The sequence below is a fragment of the Salminus brasiliensis genome, chromosome 1 (assembly GCF_030463535.1).
Source record: "Salminus brasiliensis chromosome 1, fSalBra1.hap2, whole genome shotgun sequence".
NCBI lineage: Eukaryota > Metazoa > Chordata > Actinopteri > Characiformes > Bryconidae > Salminus > Salminus brasiliensis.
The window spans coordinates 73,981,357-74,008,811 of NC_132878.1; the positions used below are offsets into that span (position 1 = coordinate 73,981,357).

A 27,455-nucleotide genomic window follows, 5' to 3' on the forward strand; every position below is an offset into this window, starting at 1 on the left:
ATGAATCTTATGCAAATAGATTGTCATTTACTTCATAAAATATTTTATGTAACCATATTATATAAATAGAAACATAAGCTGTTCATAAATTCTTAAATGTTGCTTTATAAATACATGAATCACTGCTTTTACATTTGTTATGAAGTATTTTTGTAGTAGCCTTTGAATAAAGGCATAACCATTGGGTTTTAATCATATATAATGAGTTTAAAACTGAACAAAATAATGGTGCTCTGCTGGGTTATTATATTATAAATATTTGCTATAACACTCAGTAACAACTCGGAAATGATACTATCAGTGTGCTTAAAGCACGCACCCCTGGTCCATGCTAATTTAATAAGCTGGGACAACAGGTCCGAATTTAAGAATAAGAACCATTTCCATGCTGTTAGCAAAGCTAAATGTTAGACCCTGATGTTGATGATTTGAGAAGGATTTCATCATTTCTTCAAGTGAGTAATCTGTGACAACAATCAGTGTAAAATCATGTCTGACAACCTCAATCAGAGAGTGCAAAACTCACTCTGTTTATTTGATTTGAGGGTTAATTCCTTCGTCTCCTTCATGGATATCTTCTTCCCAGCGATTTCATCATAAATGGCTGACAAATACTCCTCTGGCAAATCTTTGCTATCATTGATGCCTCTGTTCATCTTGATGTATTGCTCCTTTGTCATTTTATTCTTCACCTGAAACAGAAAACAAATTATGTATTAATGTGTTACCATTCAGGAGGATTCATATCTCTTAATGTTGATATAGGCGTCTTTGTCTTCAGAGGGCATGTACTTTGAGCTATTCCAGTGAATTTCCTTATTTACACCTCTGGCCTTCACATCAGAAGTCCCAGACTAGGATGAATTAACTACCTGTTAGAGTAAAGGCTGTGTGTACAAGGGAAAACAGGTCACTGAAGTAAAAAGATCAGCAGGAAAAGACCAAACAGACAAAGAGGCGTCCTCACCTGTGGACTGTGGAGGTCCGTAGTCAGCATGATGATTGAATAAGCGAGGACATATGCTGTGTCTGCACTAGCAAACAGTGTTTGCCTATGGGGCCAAAATATAACACATTAAAACATGAATATAGCTGTATACTTACTGCATTTATAATACTTCATTAAATTCCAATGAGCTCAGGAGAAATCCACTCACCCTTGGTTGCACTCTAAATATCTAGCAGCAAATTTTTCCATCAGACGATCGATTTTCTGGGCTTCTCCAGGGAGCCGGAAGCCCTCCAGGAACATCCGCAGGGCCGACACGAAGTCTTTGCCCTGGAAATCCATTTGGTCCACATAGGCATACATCACTTCTTTGTTGAAGCGATCGTTGTCTCCCAGAAACTCTCCTGCTTGAATCTGTAAACCAGAAGGTGAACCGGTTTTCGTATACTGATACACTGATGATAGTATGAGACATGGTAGAAAACATACAGTGCCATGCAAATGTCTAAGGAACCTTAGGAATGTCCAACAACACTAACATTAGAAAAAATACTAACAAAAGAGTGAAACATTCATGGTGATTGCTGCATGAGAGTGGAAAGCCAGGTACTTTCCTATAATAGCTTTTAGCCTTGCAAGTGTGATATTGATTTCCCTTGTCTACTGCAACAGTGAAACTGCAGAATCAGTATTACTATACACGATTGTCAGTATTAGCAGCAACACTCCTCTTCAAGCAGACAATCAAACGAAAGTAGTCTGATTTCAAATCCTTGTCTCTATTCATCGAGCACAAAACATGAACATTTTTCCTCCTTTGATGAGCAGAATGTGATAAACGCCCATCTTGGCGGGTCCTCTCGAGTCTTTACACCAGGCGGCGGGCTTGGCGTGGAGAAGCTCCCTTTTTTAGAACAGATGTTATGAGAGTTCTTTCACACACAAGCGTCCCAGCAGAATGGAGAGGCCCTTAAGGCCCGCCAGTGATGAGGCCCGCCAAACAAGTGCACGGCTGCTGAAAACAACGCTAACACTCGGTCGAAATCTTTCTGGAGTGGATGTTTGGAAACACTTAGGCTTCTTCAAAAGAAGGTTAAGAAACACTGGTTTCACAGAACATTTGGGGCAATAATTGCATTATTACCTCAACGCTTTACCATTGTTACACCCTCCAGTCTTTTCAGGAAACTCACTTCCAGTATTTCTGCAGAAAATCTGCAGGAGATGTCTACATACCTCCAAAGTTCAGCCCAAAAGATCTGAGCATTTTCTGGTTCCCACTATCCATCCTCCCAAAGATATTCAATGATGAAGTCTGGACTCTGGAGTGGTTAGTCTATTGTTCTGAGAACAGCAACAGCTTCAGCAGTTTGATCTGTCTTAGCTCCACATCCTTTCAGGCCTACAGTGTTGAGTCGTCTTTTCACAGTGGAAGGATGGATACACACACCAGTTGATTGTTTCAGATCTGAAGCAATAGTGGAGCTTGATGTTCTCCTCTTTCTCAAAGTGCTGTTTATCTAATTGGTGGGGCAGTTTTGCTGGTGTACATGGTAGTAAGGGGTCATCATTTTTTTTACTTTTTCCAATTTTCCCTTTTGACTTTCTTGTAAGTGGATGATCTTCTATCTAAGATATGTCTAAAGATATGTCTCTGAAATATCTCCTGAAAACTGAACTTGAGAAAAGAACTTTTACTTAATGGCAGTAGAGTAAATAGACGATTGTTGGTGTCTTACAGAATCTAGCCTCTCCTCCTGATGTAAAAACTGGGCGATGTCCTCAGGGGTGGTTCCAAGCATGCCTTGCTCCTGCAGGTATTGAATACCCCTCTTTGGTTTTTTGTTGAACCTTTAACAGAAGCACAGGTGCCAGTCAGTAAGCACAGGACCTCTAGGCTCTAGAACAGAAGCTTTAAATTATCAACATTACTGGATTACGGCTTAATCTCACATCTATATACACTTAAATCTGACATCTTTGCCTTGCCAGTCGATAGGAAGTTGGCTTACAGGTCAATGCCTTGCTCGATGATCTCTTTCTGCTGTTTGAGGACCTCAAACTGTTCCGGGTTGTCCGTGCCGGACATCTGCGTGCTGTAGCTGCCGATGCCGGATGAGGCGGTGGAGTCCAGAGAGTTAATGCTTCCATAACGGTTAATGGTCTCTGGGTGCTTGGACTCGTTCGGCTCCTGTTCTGAAGGCTTCTCCTGGCCTGGGGGAGAAGGATGGGAGCAAGACAAAATGAGACTAAGTGAACAAGAAGAGAGTGAGAGAAAGAGAAAGAGAGAGAGTGAGGCAAAGAGACAGAGAGACAAAATGTGAGGGAACAGGAAAAAGCAACAAAAGAGGGGAGAGCGAGAGAGTGAGGCAAGAGGGACAAACTGTGCATGCGAGAGCATAAGAGAGAGAAAAAGGATAAAAGAGAATTGAATAGCAGGAGAAAGTGATCGCACAAGCAAGAGAGAAGGGAAAAAAGCAAGAGGCAGAAAGAGTAGAGTGTGGATATAGCAAGAGAGCGAGAGCATGAGAGGGCGAGACAGTAAAGGAAAAGGGAAAGTAAGAAAAAACAGCTATGAACATAGGGAGAGAGTGTAAGAGAGTGAGAGGAAGAAAGCAAGCATGAGAGAGCGAGAGCAAAAGCGAGAATGAGAGACGAAAAAATAAATAAATAAATAAAATAAAATAAAAACTAGATGAATATAGCTGGTAAATCTCCAGGCCCCATCGGCACAGGCAGTGGGAACTGTAAGATTTATTATTGTTCTGGCTTACATTGTAATGCTGTGTGTGTGTGTGTGTGTGTGTGTGTGTGTGTGTGTGTGTGTGTGTGTGTGTGTGTGTGTGTGTATATGTGTGTGTTTGAAGGCTCCTTGCACTCTGCTCTCAGTATGAGATGCAGAACACATAGCAAAAGGTCAGTTAGAAGCCTCAAGAATACCAAGCCAGCAGAACATGTATGTGTGTGTGTGTGTGTGTGTATATATATATATATATATATATATATATATATATATATATATATATATATATATATATTTTATATACACACACACAGACCTGAGGGTGTAACGATGTGAACACATTTTTAAAAAATTGAAGCATCTGGGCATTGTAGGGTTATGATTTTCGGTCGGTGTGGCAGGCAAAAAAAAAAATCGAAATCTGACCACAGGGAATATCATCAGATGCTTATTTTTGCTATAATTAAAAAAATGTATTGAGATCCCACCATATAGCATCAAATATGGATTTTTTGTGTATCGTTACATCCCTGCTGTGACAGGACAGTCCCCAGAACAGAGCTAAAGGCCCTGCAAAGCAAGCCAACTGATGCGTGGTGTGTGTGTGTATATGGAGGACACTGTTCCTAAGTGGGCTCCGATTACAGGTCGGAAACTCTCTAAAACATTCAGCGTGCAGTCGTCACGGTAACCTGAGCCTGCAGGTTGCTTTCATGTTTCCAGAGCTGCTGTTTTAGCAGACTAACTCTTACCTCTGCCTGAGGGACTACAACCTGCTTCCCAACGGTAATAAAACACACCACAACTACACACAGCTACGCTACACTGAAAAAACAGATACTTATTTAAAGAGAAATTTCACCCACTTTATTCAAAACTGTTCCAGATGTTAATGGTCAAAACATAACCAATGTCATTCAGAGTGGTTTGGTGTGAGGTGTGTCATACTGTTAAAACCTACTGAGTCAGAATTGTTCACAGCGGTGGTAAAGGGAACCAGGCACCAAAAATCTCTAAAATCTCCTTTACAGAGATCAAGTCAAGTCAAAGAGACTGTCTACACCCGGGTTACATGGTTTAGCAAGGTGTTTTGGCTTACAAAGATATTTTTACAACTACACTACAATTCAAAAGTTTGCATTTGGGACTATATGAAATGATAATGTGGTATAATGCAAATAAATTCACAAAGGATTTGTAAAGTATAAGTACATTAATCCTGTGTGCCTACGAAGCTGAAAAAACATAAGTATGTTCTAAGAACGATTCAGTATAATAAACAGTTTTAAAAACTGTAGAATGTCAAGAATGAAATCTTATACATAACATAATTAGTATCAAGAATGCCTTGTATTTCAAAAGTTGTGATCAAAAGAAAGAAACTTGGACAAAATTATGAGTATAAATAGAGAATTATTGGATCCTCATTACTTAAAACACATTAATAACTAATAAACAGATTCAAAAATGGAACTTAGTGCCTAGTTTATAATATGTTTATTTATACTGTATAGAAATATGATTTATCTTTTTAAAATTACTAATTTATTCATGTGAAGTTATGCTTATTAACATTACAAATATTTTTTTGATTTATAACTATTTTACCATTATCGACACATTAAACTTCGAAAGGAGGATGTAGGTGTAGGTTCACTTGTGGTTTTAGTAAAAGTTAAAAGTTATATTTGTGTTCTAGTCATGGTGACCCCTGGTTCCTCTCATCACACTTGATGATTAAGAAATTAGGAGAAACAAGTGGAATTCCCCTCTAATTCAGTTGTGTGCATTTCCACACAAATAATGCAAAAAACTGCCGAAAGTGAAAGACAGTATTGTACGGATGTAATATCTTTTATTCATGTGGAAACAATGCACTGTAGAATCTAGTTAACACAATCATTTACTTTTTTCAGTGCATTAACGACCATTAAACACCAAATTCTAGCTTTCGCAACACAAACAACAAAACTATACAAACACAAAGGATCCCTAAATAACTTATGCAACAGATGAGCATTAAGAGAGGCCATATCTCATGCATATAGCTACTGCAAGCTGCTCTAACCCACCACCGGCTAACCACCGGCCTTTAATCAGGCCAGGAGTTACTACAGCAACGAGGACAGCGAGATTCACATCCACTCGTATAATACCTGCTCTCCCTTTGATGTGCGCCCATAGAGACAGAGAACAAACAGCAACACAGCAATGATGACATACAAAAAGCAGACTTAACAGACAAGGTCAATATTCCCCAACAGCCATTCTTACATCCACTGTTTGATGCGGCTTTTATGGTCTGATATTACTTGTAGAGCGACATACTCTTGTAATTTGGCCTCATCAACTGTTTCTATGAATGTTACCAGCATTTTATATATCGTTGTGGATCACATAAAAACCTTGTATCTCCAAAATTTCAATTGGTCCATTTATTGCAAGGTTTTGACACAATATAGGATAAAGAACATCAGCCAGATTTTACAAAATTTTACACAATTTCAGAATGCGACGATATGAACTTAAACCACCTACCATTCATAGACAATGTAGCTGAACGTGACTAAGTACAGATCGATGCAAGTACAATTAAAGCACTCTATATCCACATATTTTGCAAATAAACAGATTGTTTTCTGCAATCCTGAAAGGGATTTTGACCAGGTTGAGCAGCAACAGTTGTTATAAAAGAATGTATTTATAGGTGGAATATGGATTGGCTAATTCACATCTTCAATAAAATCTTAATTAAAGACTAGATCAAAAAGAGTTGTTTTGGCACAGCTTTAAGAAATATAACACTGTCTGAATTTTAAACATTCATTAGCAGATTGTTCAGTACTGTGGGGGTCTCTGCATGTAAATGACTATTCTCCTGCTGCTCCAGCCAGTCCAGTCCACTCCACTCACTCTGGACAGGACCATGCAGTCTGGCCTGAGAAGAGAGCGACTGGACACAACCCAGTGGTGCATTTGATCCAGGATGGACTCCAGTCCTGCTTTTGCTTCTGTGTACTCACCCTGAGTTATGAGCAACAGCCTCTGGCCTGTTTGAAAAAGACACAATGCCTGCCACAGGCATCGCACCAATCGGGGCTTTCTCTGAGACACTGAATCTTCCTCAAACATGGCTACAGGCTTCAGCTCATGCAACTCACCTAACCTTCTATAATTCTTTAACTTCTCATAGCGTAATAATTTAACTATTATGCTTTCTTTAGGTGCTTTCAATCTGCTGCTTCAACCAGGCATGTTCAGTCTGTGCAACAAATGAGGCTTTTATGGAGAAAATAACATGTCATTTCGCCCCAGATTGTTCCTGTAGTGTATTACAGTGTATCAGAATGAGCATGCGTATTTTCTGAACATTATAGAGCATTATAGGCAATCAAATAAACACATGATGCCACTTTTATTCATCAACTATAATTACACATATTTAACTCAATAAATGAAGTTTGCTTAAAAATCAAGAAACACTAGTTTTCACAGGCTACTGTATCTTCCACACTGCCCCATACATGCCAGTTGCAGCACAAAAGTGCTAAACATCACACATACAATAAACTGTAAATGGCTAAACAAAGCCTAAATCGTTTGAAATAAGCTCAGAATGCTTACAGACACATATTTCATCTTGATCAAATGTCACTTCGTCATATTGTCCACGCTGAGTCTTGAATACTAAGAAGAAGCTGGGGTAAAAGGGGAAGCTAATGGGTGGATTGCTTACCGAGGCTGGTCTGTGAATTGGGGTTCACATATTGATCCTTGCTCCACTCAACCATGCACTTGAGGATGGAGACCAGACACTCCAGACCTTTTTTTCTCAAGGTGAGCTCCTGCACATTAGAGATCATAGATCATAACATATCATATAAATAGGTTTTCCTTCCACCGTTCCATCAATTCTGTTGATTTTCTAAGTGACAAGACGTTAACAAATCCTCAAAATAATTAAACACAAATATTGTTAATTTAAAAAATATAAAAAATTGATAAATATAAAAATGAATAAAATGAGGAAAAAGTAGTCCATACAGGGTGTGCAGCGTGTGTTTAGTTTTTTTCCAATATATTAAACTATATTAAACAATATATTAAACTAATAGTTTGAGGCTCAACACAACTCTAACAATAACCCTCAACTTAACCCTCAGATAGCCCTATCTGAGGTATCTATCTTCTATGTTTCACCAGATGGATACCTGACACTTATAGAACACCAGTAGATAACCTATAGAGGGCATTTCAAATGTAGAGGGACCCAAGAACTGAGAATCTCAATGATGTGTCAATCAATGATAGAAAGCCCTTGCCAACCAGACCTGGACATGGCTGAGGTTGTGCCCACTGTTAAAATATCACAGTCACTGTGACAAATGATCAGATGTACCTGCAGTGGGGTCGTGCCCAGCTCATGGCCTCCTCTGCCCTGTGCAATCTTGGACAGGTCATTCACTAGCCTCTCAAATATATTAGCAGCATTCAGGTCACAGTCATAATTCACATAGATATCCACCACGCTCTGGGCATCTGCAGCAGCAAGGGAGACCAGACAGTTAACGACATGAAATCCAAGCTTTGGAAAAACTCTTAATGCTCTAAACTGGAAACTAAATGAAAGGTAAAAGAAAGTGCTCCGTACCAGCACATATTCTAGTGAGGGTCTGAATGACCATCCATTTGTGGTCATATGAGCTTGTGGACGTCTCTAGGATGTAGAGGAAAATCTCTTTGAAAAACACCTGAGGAAAAGATACAGTGAGTTAGTCCCGCACTTACGACACCAAGTAGCTCCAAAACGGTCTCTCAAAGCTCTCAAATCAAAATGAAACTGATATTAAAGAATAATAAAAGAATAATAGCACTGAAAAAGTGCAGCGCTGACTAGGTGATTGAATAGAAATTGAAAAGTTTTGCTACTGAATGAACGTGGATGCTGATGATGATAAATCCTCAGAGTGATTAGGTATGACTGAGTCTTGCGCACACACGCTTACTCATTCTGGGACAGAATTACACAGCCATAATAAGCCAACGACTAGGATAAATCTACACTGCCAGAGAGCTGCTCCGCAGGCTAATGGCAGCAGAACACACATGAATGCTTTATGAGCGGAAGGAGGACAGAGTTCAGGCACCTCAATTTGCATCTTGAGATGGGTTTTGAAGTTGGACAGCAAGGTGAGGAAGATGGACAGCGAGAGCTCAAAGACTTCTGGGACGGAGGAGACGCCATTTTTGGACAGCGCCACACACAGATACTGCTTGATGGCGTTGATGAACATCTCGTTGGTCTTGAAGATGGGCCCTGCGTTCTGCAGGATGGACAGCAGCAGCTGCAGAGAGAGCACCTTGGAGCGCAGCTCGTGCGACCTGGAGACAAAAAAAGCAGGGTTCGGTCAACCAAATGTAAATACTTTTCTCCTTAATGCAAATGTAATCGGTCAACCAAGACCACGTCTGGTGTCTGAAGATTGCTCCTTCAGTTTTGCGCTGGAGTTCCAAGGCTAATGTGAATAGCAAGCAAGGGAATCTTGTAGCCCACCAATCAGCATCATGCAAACTGCATGCCCAAATCATCACGCCATATGGAGTTGTTCAGTTATCTCTAACAGGCTTGCTCTTGTGGTTTCCGACAGCGTAGGACACGCTGTTATCTATTAAAACAGAGAAGATGTATTCTGCATAGAGAAAAACAGCAGCAGCAGCCGTTCGAAAGTCTGCATTTCATCCCCCTAGCCCTGTTTTGATACTATTTGAGGCAAGTTTGTGACGACTTGGCCATGCAACTTGCACAATGCTAATTGGTGTATAACAGGTTTTATTACAGAAACTGTACTACACACTCTAGGCAAAAAAGGCTCTATATAGAAGAGAAAATTAGTCTTTTGGTTTGAAACAACAGTAAAATGCCTCAACACAACCCTAACAATAACCCTTAACTTAACCCTCAGATAACCCTATATTAAACCGAGACTCCACTCTTACACATCCAAAGGTTTAAAGGGCCGGAAAATGTGCTAATTAGCTAATGTTGTGCCTAAATTCTGATGTAGACCAATTAAATGTTTATTTTGAAGTGAGGAGTACAGCTAACTACTACACATTAGCCTTTTGATTCAGCAAAGAATAATATACTAAGGATAATATACACAAAACATCCCCAGTTTTCCATATATATATATATTTTTTTTTATACATATATTTTTTTAATAAACAGTCATAAAATAACATGACACGGCAAATGCGATTCCACATATTGAAATGAAAGCGGCTTTTCTCTGGAGCCGGAACTAAACGGCCATAAATCAATTTATTCCAGGATAAGTAAGCAGCCTCTAGGGTGTATTTTATATATATATATATATATATATATATATATATATATATATATATATATAAAATCAAGGAAAATATGAATATACCATGAATAGCAAAGCACAAGCACACTGGCTTCATGGAAAACAATAAGACACAGCACAAAATGAACACATTAAGTAAATGCTTGACAAATGATTTATTCCGAACACCGAAACCCTACGGCGGACTTGGCTATAAGTGTATCATTGTGGGAAATCTTTAAAGCAGCCAGATCAAAAGCAGAGCGGGCAGGCCAGCTTCCTTTTCACCACAGCGACGTTGACAAGCATCGTTTTTGGCCCAGCCCTCACACTGTCTCTCAGAGCAACCCTGATGTAAATCTGCAAAAGTGAAAGGGCTCTCTGTCCCTCGAACATAAAGAAATCAATACTGAGCTGCCACAGCCTTTCTCCCCACTGTCTCTGATAACAGGCAGGGATGAACAAGTGCCTCTATCTCTCTCTGGAAGGAGGGGTAGGAGGCATATCGGAATAAAAGCGCTCCATGAATTGTATTTTACCGTATTTTGGTTTATTTAGTCAAGTCAAGTCAAGTCAAGTGGGTTTTATTGTCATTTCAACTACATACAGAGTACACAGTGAAACGAAACAACGTTCCTCCAAGACCACGGTGCAACATAGACAGTGCATACAAAACACAAGTGCAACACAAACAAGTGCGGACAGACAACACAACACAGTACAGACAGAGAATAATGAATAATTACCGGTAGTGTGCAAATTCTGCAGTGTGTATAAATATTGAGTCCAGTGAGGTAGTAAAGTTATTAGTGCAAATGCTTTGTGCAAAAAATGCTTCCCATTTTATCTGGGGTAAATGGTTGGAGAGAGAGAGAGAGAGAGAGAGACTGTTCATGTAGCAGCTATATATCCTACCCATCAGCTCCACTTACCATATAGGAGCACTGTGTATTTCTACAATTACAGACTGTAGTCCAACTGTTTCTTTGCATATTTTATTAGCCTCCTTTTTACCCTGTTCTTCAATGGTCAGGACCCCACAGCACCACCACAGAGCAGGTAGTATTTGGGTGGTGCGTCATTCTCAGTACTGCAGCGACACTGACATGGTGGAGTCATGTTAGTATGTGATGTGCTGGTACGAGTGGATCAGAAACAGCACCTGTTCTTCCCGTCAACCCTATAACCCTGTGACCAGGCCATGGACAGTACAACTAGATTCAAACTTGAGGATGTGAACTGTTAACAAACAGGAGTCAAGGTAGTGGTATAAAACATGCAGGGTAAAACATCTATCAGCAGTGTCTGTCACAACTCTGTTACAGTCCAACACAATGGAATATGAAATTTGCTGGTGTTGAATTAAATTATACTGTGAAAGCAGGTTGAAAATTCCTGTTTCACGAGCCATGCTATTGGTTTCTCAAAATCGGATTTTTCTCAGATTGTAACCCAATTGGCAAACCCTCTATAATACCGAAGTGTCATTCCAATCAGTTTTTCCTCCTTAGATAACTCAAGCAACAATTCAAGCTTAAATCCCAAATCTTTGCTAAACCATTGCTTCAATCATTAGAAAAGAAGGCTTACTTTGGATCTGGGGGACCGTCCGAAAGGGGCTTCATGGACAACTTGCAGAGAGAGCGGAACACAAGGAAGGCATCCTTTTGCAGAATGTGTGAAAACTTTGCACCCGGTGCTGGACCCGTAGGAGCACCAGATTCCTGCAAAGGATAGAAAAGGTTGTATTACACACTTTGGCCTATACCATTATATACTCCAGCCCAGGCTCTAAAACACCAGATTCAACTAATCAGCAAAATAAGAATATATCTATTCAGTATGAATCTACAGTACATGTAGTTTTAATATTCAAACTATAAAATCTACAATGTGTAAATATGTTTAAATGTGATTAAATATAAATAATAAATATGAATCCAGGATTTATCTGAAGTGTGTGAAGACTGTAATGACTGAAGTGATTTAAGTGTGTATAGTTTTAGTTAATCCAGTATGAATTTTTGCATGTAAATTAATAACAGTGGAGCTATTTTAATCCAATATGAATCTGCTGTGTCAAATTTCTATATTCTGACAGAAATAACTGTTGTATGGTTTGAATCCAGTGTGAACCTGCAGTGTCTTCATTTTTTCAGTCTGACAGTAATAACTGCAGAGATTTTCTCCAGTATGAACCTGCAGTGTCTTTTTTTTTTACAGGCTAGACAGTAATTCATGTTAAATGATTTTAATCCAGTATGAATCTGCAGTTTATGAAAGTTTTACAGTATAACTACTATAATAGCATGAATAGGCTTTTGTAACTGTCCAACTCTGTAATACACGCTAATGGAATAACAAAACCTGCTAACAGACACGGCCGTAAGTGTCTCTCTCCCTCTCTCTCTCTCTCACACACACACGTGAGCACCTGGGTCATAATCTTTCAGTCTGACTATCTGTGGGAACTTGGGGAAACTCCATAGATACATTCTCCCTCCCAGCCCGTCGATTAAATTCCACACGTTGCAGACAGAAGCTGAGCGGAAGCTCACCTGAGTGTCGTTGGAGGAGACAGACAGCCTGTCGTCAGGCAGGGACGGAGTGAAGCTGGCAGAGATGGGGGTTCCCGGGATGCCGTTAGCATGGACGTTCTCGTTGTCGCTTCCCAGACCCGCCTCCTCCTCCAGAGAATTGGGCGTGACCTCAGCTGACTCCGCTTCCCCTCCTCCGCTCTCCTTGGCATCTGAACACAGATGAACAGGGTCCAGGCAGTGTCCTTTGGGGTGGTTTGAAATGCATAGATATCAAAAAGGCATCCGCTGTGCAGAGAGCACTAGTTTACGGTGGGAATATAAATCTCTGACCTGATTTTACTTGATTGAAAATGCTTAAATGAGTCATGAAATCATGGAATTGTGCTACGATTCTGAATTACTGTTCAAAATATACTATATACACACAAATGCGACAGGAGGGGCAACTAGGTGCATTGTAATGGAATACAGACAATAAAATAGTTTGGCCAAAAATGCATATGTTTTACTGAATATTATTAAAATCTATTATAATGAATGCTAACCAACCAAAATAGATGCAGCTGAATCTGTTCACCTACAGAAATATGAATCACAGTGCACGGATGCATCTTTATGAGCCACCTCTAAGAAACAGGCATGTTACTGAAGGGCCGCCCTCCTGAAGTGTCCGATTTTAGTTCTAATTTAACACAATGTTACCAAGCCTTCTGGACCTTGGTTTCAGACCCTTCAAATGTCTAAATACTCACACATCTCTATTATGCACCCTCTTTATGACTTCTTTATTCTATGGCATCATTCAAAGAACAATATCAAGCACCTATAATTACAAAAGGGCAAACAAATAATACTGACTCTAGAGACTGGAAATCAACTATGAGAGCACTATGATGGCTCTCAAACACTGCAGAAGATGTTTGCTCCAAGACGGAAAAGCTACAGACCAAGAGTCTAAATATTATCTAATAACATACTGACAGGGCTTACCTCCAGCCACAGTGTTCACAACCTCTTGCAATATGCTCTGCACTATCTCCTGAGCTTTCTCTTCATAATTCGGGCTCTCCTCTTCTTCAGTAGCTTCTGTTGCCTGCTCCGCTGCACCTACACCACAGAAACGCATGTGTCCATTTTTATTATTTTTTGCAAAGAAAGCATTCTGCTTATTTACAGTGAAAGGTATTTGTGGCCCCCTTCGCTCAGCGTTATCACGGTCTAGCTTACACCATTGATTTTCCAATTCTGCTTCTAATAAGCACAGTATTAACTGGGTCTGGTGATCGCCTCCAACCAAATGATCAACAGCAAGAAAATGGTGCTATTAGGCCCTTACGTAATAGAGTCGAGCCACTGACACAGATTTGCAATAGCAGTCACAGATTACAGAGAAACCACAGTCACTACACTACACCGTCACAGAGACTACTGCTTTTTTTATGATGGAGATGGATAATTAAAAACACATACATAGATGCTATATATTGTTTATTATTATGTTATGATGTGTATTTTAATGATATCAATAAACAGTCACTATACTGATTTGCTGCTAAATAACAAACTAATGGATCTTTGATCCTCATTTAGCAATGTTAGGAGATGGAGTAATATAACTAAACACATAAAACTAAAGATATATCTTTATAAAATATAAAATAATAAAAAAAAATAATATTTGAGGAAACCAAAATACATTTAATACTGCTTTAAATCCCTAAAACAGGAATCAGGTGCACCACATCAGATGCAGATGATTAGGAAACTTCAGACATTTCGCTTGGTTTGCTCTTGATTGGTAAATGAGTGTTATTATCATGGCCCGCACCAATGAGCTCTGAGGCCTTCAGAACGAAGGTTCTAGATGCATATGAGTCTGGGAAGGGCTTTAAAAAGATCTCTGAACACATGTAAATGATTTTGTGGGGAGTGGAACGGTAGATTTCTACAACAGGGTTACAACAGCCAACACGGCCAGTTCAGGCCATCCTAGAAAGTTCTGTCCAACAGCAGTAAACACAATACATAAGGAAGTCTTCAGCAATCCTAAAATGTTATCATGGGATCGACAGGTAGCTCATGCCACAACTGAAGCCAAAGTACAGCATCTACTGTCAGAAAGAGACCACACACGTTTGATTTTAATGGGACATTAAAAACATTAAAGACTAAAAACAAAACATCAAAGACTAAAGTTTTTTCAGAGAACACCTAGACCAAGACCAGGACTCTACTAAACATGCTGTGCAAATAAAGCAGAGTTGAGTATTACTCTGAGCTGCGGCCGTGGCCTGGTCTGCCTCCGTCTGCTCGTTCTCCGCTGGGCCAAAGTCCGAGCCATTCTCGGGTTCTGGACTCTCATAGGGAGGTGATCCCTGTTGCTCGGTTTTGCTGCCCTGAAGCCCTCCGTTAGCCTCCTGGCCTTTGGCCTTGGTGTCCGGCTGCAGCTGTGGCGATTCAGGCTCCTGCTGGCTAAGCGGAGAATGCTGCCGGTGCCTCTCTCTCTCCATCTGCTTAGCCTCCTGGAGCTGAACAAACACAAACACACACACACACACACACATACACACACACACACACACACACACACACACACACACACACACACACACACACACAAAGACTCAGTTTAAACAGACACATGCTTCACTTACAGCCCGCTAAACACTCCATCACTCCCCTGGGCCGACCCCCAAAAGCACAAGCTGCCGAGCATTCACTTCTCCGCACGGGAAAGCAAACGTTTGCATTTGGAAATGATACTAAATGCTCTCCAGTGGGGGTGCACGATATACAGTGGAGTCTGGTATTTTATGCACCGATAATTAACACCGATAACTTTTGCCTTACACATGCTTAGCGGTGGGCGTTCCATAATTGCAGAATTCTCTAAAATGCATAGCAACAATAAGAGTTAATAGGCTAATTTTTCACATCTAATGTAAACGTTTTGGTTAGAGCTGTATAGTGTAGCTTAAAACCCATACTCAAGTATAATTATTGCTGCTTTTGTGAAATAACTGTAGTAACAGTAAAAGTAGCAGCTAATGCACTGGAACTTCTTGGTTCTTCTCATTAGCCTAAACACGTCAGTTCTTCTCTTTGGTCTACAATAAAAAAAAAAAGAAGCTAAAACTCCAAAGTAAGAAGTCTGACCGCTCACCAAGCAGTCTAGGAGCTGAACCGTGTAACAGACCCAAACAGGGACAGAACGTTCAGAAATAGAAAATAGAACGTAATCATGTACCTAAAATGTAAATATACTTGAAAAGATGTAAACATACTATGATGTGAACATAGAAAGGTAAAAAAAAAACAGTACTGGGGAACTGCGGAAACCAAACTAGTTACTATCAGATATCTGTAGTTAATTATCGGTTATCGTTATCGGCCCAAAAATTCCATATCCGTGCATCCCTGTTCTCCAGCAGCACAATGCAAGGAAGAACCAAAGATGAGGCTGGGATCTTGTAGCAGTCTTCGTAGTCTGGGAGTAAAATATGCACCTAAAGTTTACAGGAACCAAAAGTCTGGCTGACTGCATGCAACCGAACTAATGAGCTGGTCTTAGCAAGAGCAGAGCAGTCATGCTTGATCTGATGAGGGGTGAACTGATGCCTTGAAGACTCTCAGTCTTCACTCAAACACACTAACACAGGTGGATTCACACAATGGAGGTCACATTTGTGAAACAGTGGTGAGGCCAGTAACTGAAAATGATCATAAGTAATATACATGCAACGGGCAAAATGGGGTGGGGGGTGGGTAAGGGGGGTAAGAAAGCAATAAGCCAGGAGAGGCTGTGTGGTAGTGATTTTTGCACCAGTGTTGTGTATGATACAAAGCAAAGCAGAATGTCTAACATGGCCTTGTGTGGCTTAATGCTGTTTATAAAAACCACAATACAAGATCTGACCTAAATATTGTATTGTTAATATTATATTAAAAATAACATTTAATAATGAGAATAGATGATATAGATTTGACATTAATGGTTTTAAATAATTTGCCAGAATACAAAAACCAGTTAATGCGTGGGGTCATCTGAGCATTTACTACGTATTTTTTTATGTATTTTTATCAGATTTCTGAACCAAAACATTTTTTGTCTATTAAAATGTTTAGAGGGGCCAGCAAAAATGCAATACCTAACCGGAGACATCACTACAATGACGTTAATCACCTCTACCTAGCCAACTGCACAGTAATGTAGTTAGCCAGACAGAGAGGAAAAACACTGTAAAATATTATAAAATAAGGTGTCGATAGAAAACTGACAATTAATAATGATCAAAGAAATGCTTTTGTCTGGCTTTGACCTTACTTTATACTTACGTTATCTTTTTTAAACTTGACAAATCACTGCTAGTTTGAACCTCTTCCCGACAGTCTTTTTATTTCGTGACCGTGAAACTAGTGTAAGTTATGTAGAGTGTGAGGAACTTGAGTTCTCAATTACAGGCTTCTTCAGCTCATAAATAAAACCCAATATCAATATTATCATGCATGTGCTGTTGTTCTGTGTGGGTGAGTCAGCACAATTACAGGAGGAATGAGAACGTTTGGCATTCCTTTCTCTTTGACCTGTTTGTCCTTTTCACCTTGCGTGGGTGGAAGCGCTGGAGGTGTGAACGACCAAGGCAAGGCAACGTTTAGCACACAGCCTCGTGAAGGCCTTAGACCAGCTAGCACCATTTTACCTCCTATTCTCCTATTCAACCTGACAGAGCTGTGAAATATAACTAGCATGTGGCAATTACACATTTGTTAAACATGTGAGAACATCCAGTTTGGAAACATCACGTGTAATATGTAAAAAATTATGCAAAAATATGTAAATAAGTTTAAGAAAGAAAACTGTCAAACTACCGTTCAGGCAAAAACACACGAGCACACAGCTGGTTTATGTGGATTCAAGCTTACTTCCCACAAAAGTAGCCCTGTCTCAATCCTATCATTTTAGCTGATGATTAAGGGATGGATAATTATTTTGGATTATGTTTATTGTGCACAGCTATTGAAGTAAAAGCTTGAGGTGGCTGATTAGCTATCAGTAGCTAATGCTTGGTTGTACTGATATGAAAAAATATACGGAACTGTTCTGAGCTCACACAAGTGTTTACAGTTCAGCAAGGCTTCAATGTGTGGAAAACATAAATGGAAACAAATCATTCTACTAACATACAAGCTACCTTTAACTTGACTAATCTTTTTTCTAATCAACATATTACCTGCATTGACCAAAAGCACATTCTGACCACTGACTTTATGTTTATGTGGATTTATTCTAATGTTATATAGAGTTTTACAGTAAACACACTCACTGACCACTGACTTTATGTTTATTTGTGTTTATTATAATGTTATATAGTGTTTTACAGTAAACACACTCACTGACCACTGACTATGTTTATTTGTGTTTATTATAATGTTATATAGTGTTTTACAGTAAACACACTCACTGACCACTGACTTTATGTTTATTTGTGTTTATTATAATGTTATATAGTGTTTTACAGTAAAAACACTCACTGACCACTGACTTTATTTATTAGAGTTTATTCTAATGTTATAGAGTTTTACAGTAAACACACTCACTGATCACTGACTATGTTTATTTGTGTTTATTATAATGTTATATAGAGTTTTACAGTAAACACACTCACTGACCACTGACTTTATGTTTATTAGGGTTTATTCTAATGTTATATAGAGTTTTACAGTAAACACACTCACTGTCCACTGACTTTATGTTTATTTGCGTTTATTCTAATGTTATATAGAGTTTTACAGTAAACACACTCACTGACCACTGACTTTATGTTTATTTGCGTTTATTCTAATGTTATATAGAGTTTTACAGTAAACACACTCACTGACCACTGACTTTATGTTTATTAGGGTTTATTTCAATGTTATATGGAGTTTTACAGTAAACACACTCACTGACCACTGACTTTATGTTTATTAGAGTTTATTCTAATGTTATATAGAGTTTTACAGTAAACACACTCACTGACCACTGACTTTATGTTTATTAGAGTTTATTCTAATGTTATATAGAGTTTTACAGTAAACACACTCACTGACAACTGACTATGTTTATTAGGGTTTATTTTGATGTTGATACTGCCACATACCTTTGCTTAGCACTGTGTATATTTACAATAACTGCTAGCAATATAAAGCGAACAAGGACGAAACAGTTACATGCCTTGTATTTCTCATTCGGCCTTGTACTGCGATATCTGATATTCTGGCCCAGACTTGCGTTACCTGATCTGCAAGCTGAAGCTCTGTCTACAGTTAAAACAGAATGCTTCACAGCACCAGACACCTTCGGTAGTTATCTGTGCAATGTGGGTATTTTATATACGGTGAGCTGTGTTTTGAGCTTTTAGCTCTAAGAGAAGTGTGTGGAGGACCACAATTGACAGCTTTGAAAAGTAGTCTTTGAGGATTAAATGAGGAGGCCATTGTGATCCCAGAGCAACTAATGCAGAACATCTCCAATGTTTCGCTCTGTCCATATCCACATGCAGCTGCTTCAACCAGACATGAGCCAGGTTTCCATCCAGCTGTCAGGTTAAATTTAGGTGAATAACTGAAATAGCGCGTGAGAATTATGTGAGTGTCTATCAGCTGTGTATAAGAGAATGGAACCTCCTTCTAGGGAACAAAGTGTTTTTATATATATATATATATATATATATATATATATATATATATATATATATATATATATATATATATAGATAGATAGATATAGAACAGTACATTTTTTCTGAGCATATCATACTTTTAGTATTACAATTCATTGACTTTACGAAGAGCATGATCATCAGACCTGTTAGGAACAGTATGGCAAGTGGAATGATGAAGAAAAAAATGACTTAATAATTAACATAATTTGATAGAACTTTATACATGTGGGACCACTGGTGCTTTTTGTCTGAATGAACTTATCAAAACTTCCCACATCTTTAAATGTTGAACAGCTGGGCTGTTTTGGTAAAAGCTACCAGGAGCCTATATATATATATATCTCAAATTACACTTTTTATTGATTTTCTAAATGTTAAATAAGTGCATAAATTCTCTACAGGAAACAAATTGATATATATTATATATATATATTATTTAATGAGGCATTACTTTTGCACACACCATATTTGTGTTTTAAATGATGTAATGGCAGAATGCACAGAAGTGTATCTCTGTAGAGAATTTGGGCATATTTACACTTAGAAAAGCAACAAATATTTGCATAAAACTGAATATACATACACACACACACATTCTCGTGGTTTGTGGGCCCCAAGCTACACTAAAAGGAGAAGGGTATTGGGACCCCTACAAAATACACCTACAGAAACTTTTAAGAAATCTCTTTCAAAATCCATGGTGATTAATTTGGTTTCCCCTGCAGCATCTATAACAGCAGGTTTGGAAATCTGCAGTTATTGAGTCAGCAGAGCTTTGGACACTTATAGCACTATGAGCCTCAGTACTCTGTGAACCCACTCTATGGCTATGGAGTTGCTGTGGTTCCCAAACACTCCCACTTTTCAATAATATCACTTGCAATTAATGGTGATGGTGGAATATGTAAGAGAATACATTTCTAGGGAATAAATCCAGGGACTAAATTTAAAAAAATGGATGGTGGCATCCTATTACGGTGGCATGCTGGAACTCTGTGAGCTCTTTAGACTGACTCATTATTTCACTAATGTAAGTAAAAGCAGACTACATGGCTAGGTGCTTGATTTTATACAGCAGTGGCAAAATGACTGAATAAAACACCTAAATTCAATGATTAAGAGGTGTGTCCTAATATTTTTGTCCCCAATCGTAAAACTTTACAGCTTTTCCTTATTGTTCTGTTGTAATTTCTAGATCAGTTCACTGGTACCTGCTGCTTTCGGTCACATTTCACAGCTACAGCTTGGCAAACATGGAAACATCTGATTGAGGAAGGTGAAGGCTAACACATGCTTGAACCACTGCAATGTTTGCAGTGCAACTTTTGCAACTGCTTCTAACTCAAATTTCACAGCACAGCTGAACCTGTTTGTGGGCGCTCCCACACTAGATAGCATTGCATAGATCAAGTGATGGGTGGACAGAGGCAGGGTATTTCTGCCCACCCAAGTAAGAGCATTTGCATTCTCTTTTGGACTCAGGTACTAGTGCTAACGCTAAGGTCTAAGCCTAACGCTTAGACGGCTGTGCATTGCCTTCTATCTGATATCTTAAAAGATGCTTAAAAAGAAATGGAAAACTTGCTACACTCACTCTCAGACACACACACACACACACACACACACTACAAATTTCAAATATCAAACCATTAAAAAAAAGAAAGTCGTTGTCGTGGAAAGAGAAGACTGCAGGCAAAATAAACAAAAAAAGAAGCCACAGCAAGCAAACACACACTCTCACTCACACACAGACACACAGGACATCTCTCAAAGAGAGCTGGAGGGTCTGACACAGAGTGTAAAGGGATGGATGAAGCTAATGCACACAAACCAGAAGAATTCAGATCAAGCAAACTTAAAGGCAGGCCCTATCACTCTTTACCTGACGGTCACGCTTTCTGGATGCCAAAGACCAACTGATCTTGTGATTTGTAAGCTAGATTTCGACAGGAGGAGGAGGAGGAAGGGGGGGGAGAAGGCATCAACCAAGAAGAAAGAAGAGGTTAGACGAAGGTCACTGGTCCGTATTATTGAGACGGAGATGGAAAAGTGGCCACTCACTGCCTGGTTCTCCATGCGGGCGAAGATGACGTTCAGCATCTGCGTGAGAGTGGCCTTGGCTGTGGTTTGATTGATGAGATTCTTGCTAGCCAGGTAGATGTTGTAGCATGTTCTCACGGCCTGCAGCACCGTGCCCTCATGGATCTCGATGTGCTGGGAGGTCACTGCGGTCAGCAAGGCCTGGAGGAGGTGAAGAGGAATCACAAATCAATAACTGAACACTGAACACAATCAATAACACACTGACCAATCGGTTAAAAAAGCCTCAAGGCACGTTCAGACATTTTCAAGTATTATAATTATTAACAATATTTAATTCATTATGTTATCTTCATGAGCTCCTTATAAGACAACACTGTTCAGTTATTTCTTTTTGTTGACCTTAAACCTTTTAGAGTAATAAAAAAAAAAAAGAAAGAAAAGTTTATCCTTCTTATGTTGGAATCCAGGAAAGGCTGTCTACTACATTTTGGAGCATTGTTGTGAGGCTGCATTTAATTGCAGTCAATTGCAACAAGATCTTTAGTGAGGTCAGGATGTTGGATGATCACCACCCCACCTCATCCACAACTCTTCGCAAAACGTACTGGATGAAGCATCACAATCGTTCCAGAGAACACAGTTCCACTGCTCCACAGCTCAATGCTGGGGGGGGCTTTATACCCCTCTAGCTCACACCTGGCATTAGGCATGGTGCCAACCGGTTCATGTTTATCTGCTCCAGAGTCTCCTATTCTATTGGCAGTACTTCTCTACAGGGACTAGCCAAGCTATGTGTGTGTGTGTGTGTGTGTGTGTGTGTGTGTGTGTGTGTGTGTGTGTGTGTGTGTGTGTGTGCGCGCGCGCGCATTTGTGCATCTGTGTCAGCAATGGGTGCAAAATAAAGTAGCTGAAAGCGTTCATTAGAAGGGGTATCCAAACATTCACAAATAGTGTACATCAGTTTCTTATCACTGATAATCATCAGGATTTTCTTCTAAAAGCAAATAGAGAACTGTTTCAACTGTTATTTTTTTTAATATCACTAAAACACATTTTTTACACATGAAAACATGTATCCTTTTATTAATAAAAAATCTTTTTAAAAAGGACAACATTGGAAAATGTTTTCACAAAAAAATCCGGTTTACTTGTCTTAATTTTGTAGCTTGCATTTCCTGAGCATTCAGGCTGAAGTCTGCAGCATGGTGCCCATATTCTGCTAGTACAGTTGACCCCCCCCCCCGCCCCCCCAAAGTCCACTTTTTTATATGCATATAATTTAGAACTGCAAAAACTGTCTGCCTTTGCTATTATGCCTTTATGTAAATTGAATATGTAAATGGACTCCATTCAGACTAGCTGCTTTGCATTGCACCTATTAAGGCACTTTGGGCTGAATTATATGTGACCAAAACAGTTAAATTCTAACTGTTAACTTCCATAAAAATACACATCAGTTGGCCGCAGGAACATCTCTCCATCACGCCCAATCACAGAAATAGGGGCCGGCTGCTGAAAAAGCACTAAATCCAACTCACTTTAATTTAAACAAAAGGCCTTTCATTTGTTGTCTGTATGTATATTTTCTAGTTTTATCAATTGGCTAGTTTAATCAAGGCTGTGGCAACAATATCCACAGCCACAATGAGTTCTTAAGGTTAACACACTGTAGGTAGCATTCCTTTCTGTACACCCTCCCCCTACAGCACATTCCAAGCTTATTGCGCACAATAATAAAGCAGCAGCCAGAGAGTCCAGTCAAATAGCATTAACCGACTTTAACAGGACAAGCAGGTCAGGTTTGGGCAGTTCGGAATAAAGGGAAATGTTGGCGTGTGCATGTTCATGACCACACAGCAAATATATAATGCACCCACGCAACAAATCGATCAGCACACACTCACACTTGCGTGATGTGGTGATGTTAGCTGTGCGTTTCATTCTGTGGGGTAGGAGAGTGTTGTAGTAGTCGGAATATGATGTCCTACTTTTAGATGCTCATCTTAAGTGAAGAGTTTTAATTAAACTGTGCTCATTTTAAAGCACAGTAGACTCCAATACTGCCACTGGCAAAGAAGAAGTGATATCATGCCATCCTGAATTCAGACCAAAAGAAGAGGCTGTAAACAACAAACAACCAGCTCATAATAAGTGTACAAACAGAAACTGCCCATGATAACCTAGTAAAAACATCATGGTGTCACAGTATTAAACAGGTAATACAGGAAGCTGGTTGATGCATTAGCCAGCCTTCACATGACACATTTGTAAGGGGTAAAAAAAAAATACTTTGCTTGCCATTCATTTGAATGAGAGCAATGCGCTGACGCCAACAAACAGCAACATGACCAGAGTTGAACTTTTGATGGAACATGGTTAGGCATACCCAAGAGTCAGTCAACGGTAGACTGTTTAATCCAAGTTACATGATTATTAGCAAACTAGGACAAAAAATGCACACAAAGCACTGCGAAGAGTGTTTTGGCATGAGTAAAGAGTGATGTTGCAGCTACAATAGTCTCCACTCAGATCAACTGATTTATGGAACAAATACAGGCAGAAATGCATTTAAATTTTGGAAAGAGTGATGAGGGTACCATGCAATCGCACATCGTGACTAACTGTAAAACCGTGACATGTAACTTGAAGTATTGTGAAATGTTTATTATAGTGATATTACAGATTTGTCTTCTCTTCATTTTTGGATGGAATTTTGTCGAGGTCAATTCCACCAAATATCTACAGTAGGATGGAAGCGTGAAGGCTACCATGTGCTTCCTCCAACACATGTGAAGAACCACTGCATCTTTTCAATTTTCATTGGAGCTCAATATGCTTGGAGGACCAGTTCTATAACATCAGATAACTACACTAACTAAAATTGTAGTCAGGCCCACACTGACTTTCAATCTTGTTTATATATTATACTATATATATATATATATATATATATATATATATATATATATATATATGGCTAAGATTCTGCCTACCCAGAGAGAACGAGATCAGTTATGGCTGAGGCATCAGCATCGCCAGGGACAGAGCGTGTTATACATATACACGTCATTAAATGAGGGAAATAACATAATACCTTTATTATCTGCAGCTGAACGCCTTCGTCGGTCTGCGGCCCCTGGAAGCAGCCACAGATCGTCTCGATGATCCTGTCTATAAGTTTCTTTCCCGGGGCCGTGCTGTCCGGGGCGCTGCCCGTAAGGTGCCCATAGGCGATGAGTTTCTGCACAAGCACAAAACACAACAACGCATCTCAACAGTGGGGCATTACACAAAGCAAGATTGCTCAGCAAACGCTCAAGCTGGTCCAACAGGCATGTTGCAACAGGAAAGTTTGCTTCCTATTGGACAGGGAAACATTACTTAATTGCCCCTTTTACCCTGTGCATAATGAAGCCAAGAATTGATGCCTATGACCAATGATTAGCATGATGCAAACTACAGACCTAAATCATCACACACTCAAATCAGTGTGGAGTTGTTCATTAATGTCAACCAGACTTGCTTGTGTGGTCTCCGACACTGTATTACACACTGTTATCTAGAAACAAGAAACATCATACGCTGCCTAGCTTAAAAATAGCAGTATAGAAGCCATCCCGAATAGCAGAATATCCTGAAGTCTGAACTAAACAGCGTTTCATTACATGCTTCTTAATAACAGTGAATCATACAAGCAACCACAAGCCAGTCTGCTAGAGGTTACTAAAAACATCCAACTGAACATGTGAGGATTTGGGTCTGCAGTTTGCAATCAATGCTAATCAATGCCCATAAGCTTCGACTAATTATTAGCTACATTACACCTTGCATAAAAGTGCAACCTGGGAAATATGTGTAAATATTTTAAAAAGTCACACTTCAATAAGCCACTAAATATAGAATATTTCTGACTACAAATATTCTGTGCAATGCGGAAATACAGGCAAATGGAAGTGCTCACACAAGTGGAATACTTGCTTGTGTGGTTTCCGACACTGTATTACACACTGTTATCTATCTAACTATACGTCACCTAGCTAAAAATAGCAGTATAGCAGCCATCCTGAATAGCAGAATATTCTGAAGTCTGAACTGTCTGTGCTGAGACACTATGTCTTAGTACTAAGACACAATGTCACAGTAACAGTGAGTCATACAATATACTATCAGAAATAGTCATACAATTTCATATAATAATAAAAGCAATAATAATAATAATAATTGTTGTTATAATAATACTCTTTAACATAATAACAATATAGTCATCCAAATTGATTTAAATGTGGCTAAGAGAAATAGTATGGGATTTTATTATGGGAAATTTCATTTAAATTCCATATGATTTTGTAACACTGGCCAATTATTACCCATGTCTTTTTCCCCTACATGCACCCATATGTGTTTTAAATACTGGAAAATGTACAACTGCACAGCACTGTAATACCCATGTGGTATTTTGTCCATACTGGATATTCCTGTGTATTATGAATCAGTTATGTCTGCTCCTCGCACAGTTAATAAGGCTCTCCTGACAGCACTGACCTGTAAACAGTCCAGAGATGTGCTCACGATGCGGGGACATTTTGACTGGCACGCTAACTCGAACGGCAGGAAGTATTTATCTGCTTCGATGAAGTTGGTCTTGGATTTGATGGGGGGCAGAGTACTGGAACCAGACTTGCTATCTCCAGGAGGTGGGCTACAGGGGCAGGAGAAATGAAATCAGTTGCATCATCAGTCAAGAGCAGATCGGCCAAATGCCAAGGAGCCGTACGTCGTCTAAGACAAATTCGGTTTCAGACATTTCAGAAGAGAAGAGATTCACTCAGTTCTATCAGCCTCCCAGCAGCAGAAACCAGGGCCTGAGCGCTAACCAGAGGGGAGCCCAAACAGGGGTGCGAGTGTGTGTGTGTGTGCGCGTTTGTCTTTGTCTTGGCTCATGAGCCTGTGAAGCTTTAGTGCCTTGAGGGAGGAGGGGGGGGGGTGGAGAGAGAGATAGCCAGACAGAGAGACAGAAAGAGTGAGAGAGGATGAGAGATAGAAAATGGGAGAGACAGAGTGAGAGAGAGAGATATAGAGCGATATACGAGACAGATAGAGATAAACTCTACTGCATACTCTAAATATCCCTACTTTCTCTCACTCATTCCTTTATCTGCTGATGGAGGGATTAGCCTGGTCATGTTTTTAATTGACATAAATTGAGGCTTAGTTGGACCGCCAGGGAGAGACAGTACAGTCCTCACAGCTGCCACACACACACACATACACACCTCTCTCTCTCTAGAGACTAGAGGCTGCTTATTATATGGCGTTAAAACAACACAGTGGAGGGAATGGGGGGGCAACAAACACACAGGGACAGCGCAAGAGAAAATTAGAGATGGCGAGAGAGAGAGAGAGAGAGAGAGAGAGAGAAAGAACACTGTGGGAAACAAAAATAGAGGTCTGCTGGATGAAGATGCTGCACGAACACGCAGACTACTACTTAAATACAGTCAGTATACTTCATAGCTAAGGTCAAAGTTGCATAAATCGCTGTATATAAAACATTGTTGCAGCAATTTCAGAACTCTGTCATTAATATATACACACCCACTGAACATTTTATTAGGAAAACCTGTAATTCCAATCATATAGCAGCAGTGTACTGCCTTAAACCATGAGGATCTGGTCTGGGGACTTTCACGTTCACGTCAAACCATCAGAACAGAGGCAAAATGGGATATCAGTGATTTTTACGTGTGACATGATTGTTGATGTCGAACAAGTGTGTGAGTAATTCCAGAACTGCGGATCATCTGGGATTTGCAGCACAACCGTTCAGCAGGCAGAAATGCCTTGTTGATCAGAGAGGAAAAGGTTAGAAATCGGTTAGACTGGTTCAAGCTGACAGGAGGGCTACGGTAACTCAGATCACCAATCTGAAAAAGCATCTATCCATGCACAGCACGTCAAACCTTGAAGTGGATGGGCTACAACAGCAGAAGACCACGTCAGGATCACCTTCTGTCAGCCAAGAACAGAAAACGGTGGTGTAATGGTGTGGGGAATCCTTTCTGGGCACACTGTGGTCCCCTTCATGGCCACAGTTTAACAGTCTTCTAATAGATACTTCCATTAAGA

The 27,455-nt window shown here is 39.6% G+C and overlaps 1 protein-coding gene across 4 annotated transcripts in view; it reads right to left on the minus strand.

Moving 5' to 3' along the window:
* The window catches only part of arfgef1 (ADP-ribosylation factor guanine nucleotide-exchange factor 1 (brefeldin A-inhibited)), a 78,626-nt gene that overhangs the window by 21,108 nt on the left and 30,063 nt on the right, over positions 1-27,455 (minus strand). The window contains exons 3-19 of one of the 4 annotated variants that reach the window (XM_072688840.1): positions 25,872-26,028; positions 24,424-24,570; positions 21,348-21,527; positions 21,169-21,222; positions 14,855-15,110; positions 13,573-13,689; positions 12,601-12,791; positions 11,633-11,766; positions 8,840-9,074; positions 8,344-8,443; positions 8,092-8,231; positions 7,429-7,537; positions 2,962-3,163; positions 2,689-2,800; positions 1,158-1,363; positions 968-1,052; positions 527-692 (exon numbers count right to left, since the gene is read on the minus strand). In XM_072688840.1, the coding sequence (XP_072544941.1) occupies positions 527-692; positions 968-1,052; positions 1,158-1,363; positions 2,689-2,800; positions 2,962-3,163; positions 7,429-7,537; positions 8,092-8,231; positions 8,344-8,443; positions 8,840-9,074; positions 11,633-11,766; positions 12,601-12,791; positions 13,573-13,689; positions 14,855-15,110; positions 21,169-21,222; positions 21,348-21,527; positions 24,424-24,570; positions 25,872-26,028 (2,591 nt within the window). Of the gene's footprint in view, positions 1-526; positions 693-967; positions 1,053-1,157; positions 1,364-2,688; positions 2,801-2,961; positions 3,164-7,428; positions 7,538-8,091; positions 8,232-8,343; positions 8,444-8,839; positions 9,075-11,632; positions 11,767-12,600; positions 12,825-13,572; positions 13,690-14,854; positions 15,111-21,168; positions 21,223-21,347; positions 21,528-24,423; positions 24,571-25,871; positions 26,029-27,455 lie in introns of all 4 variants that reach the window. The other 3 variants (XM_072688839.1, XM_072688842.1, XM_072688841.1) reach the window with 3 other exon arrangements.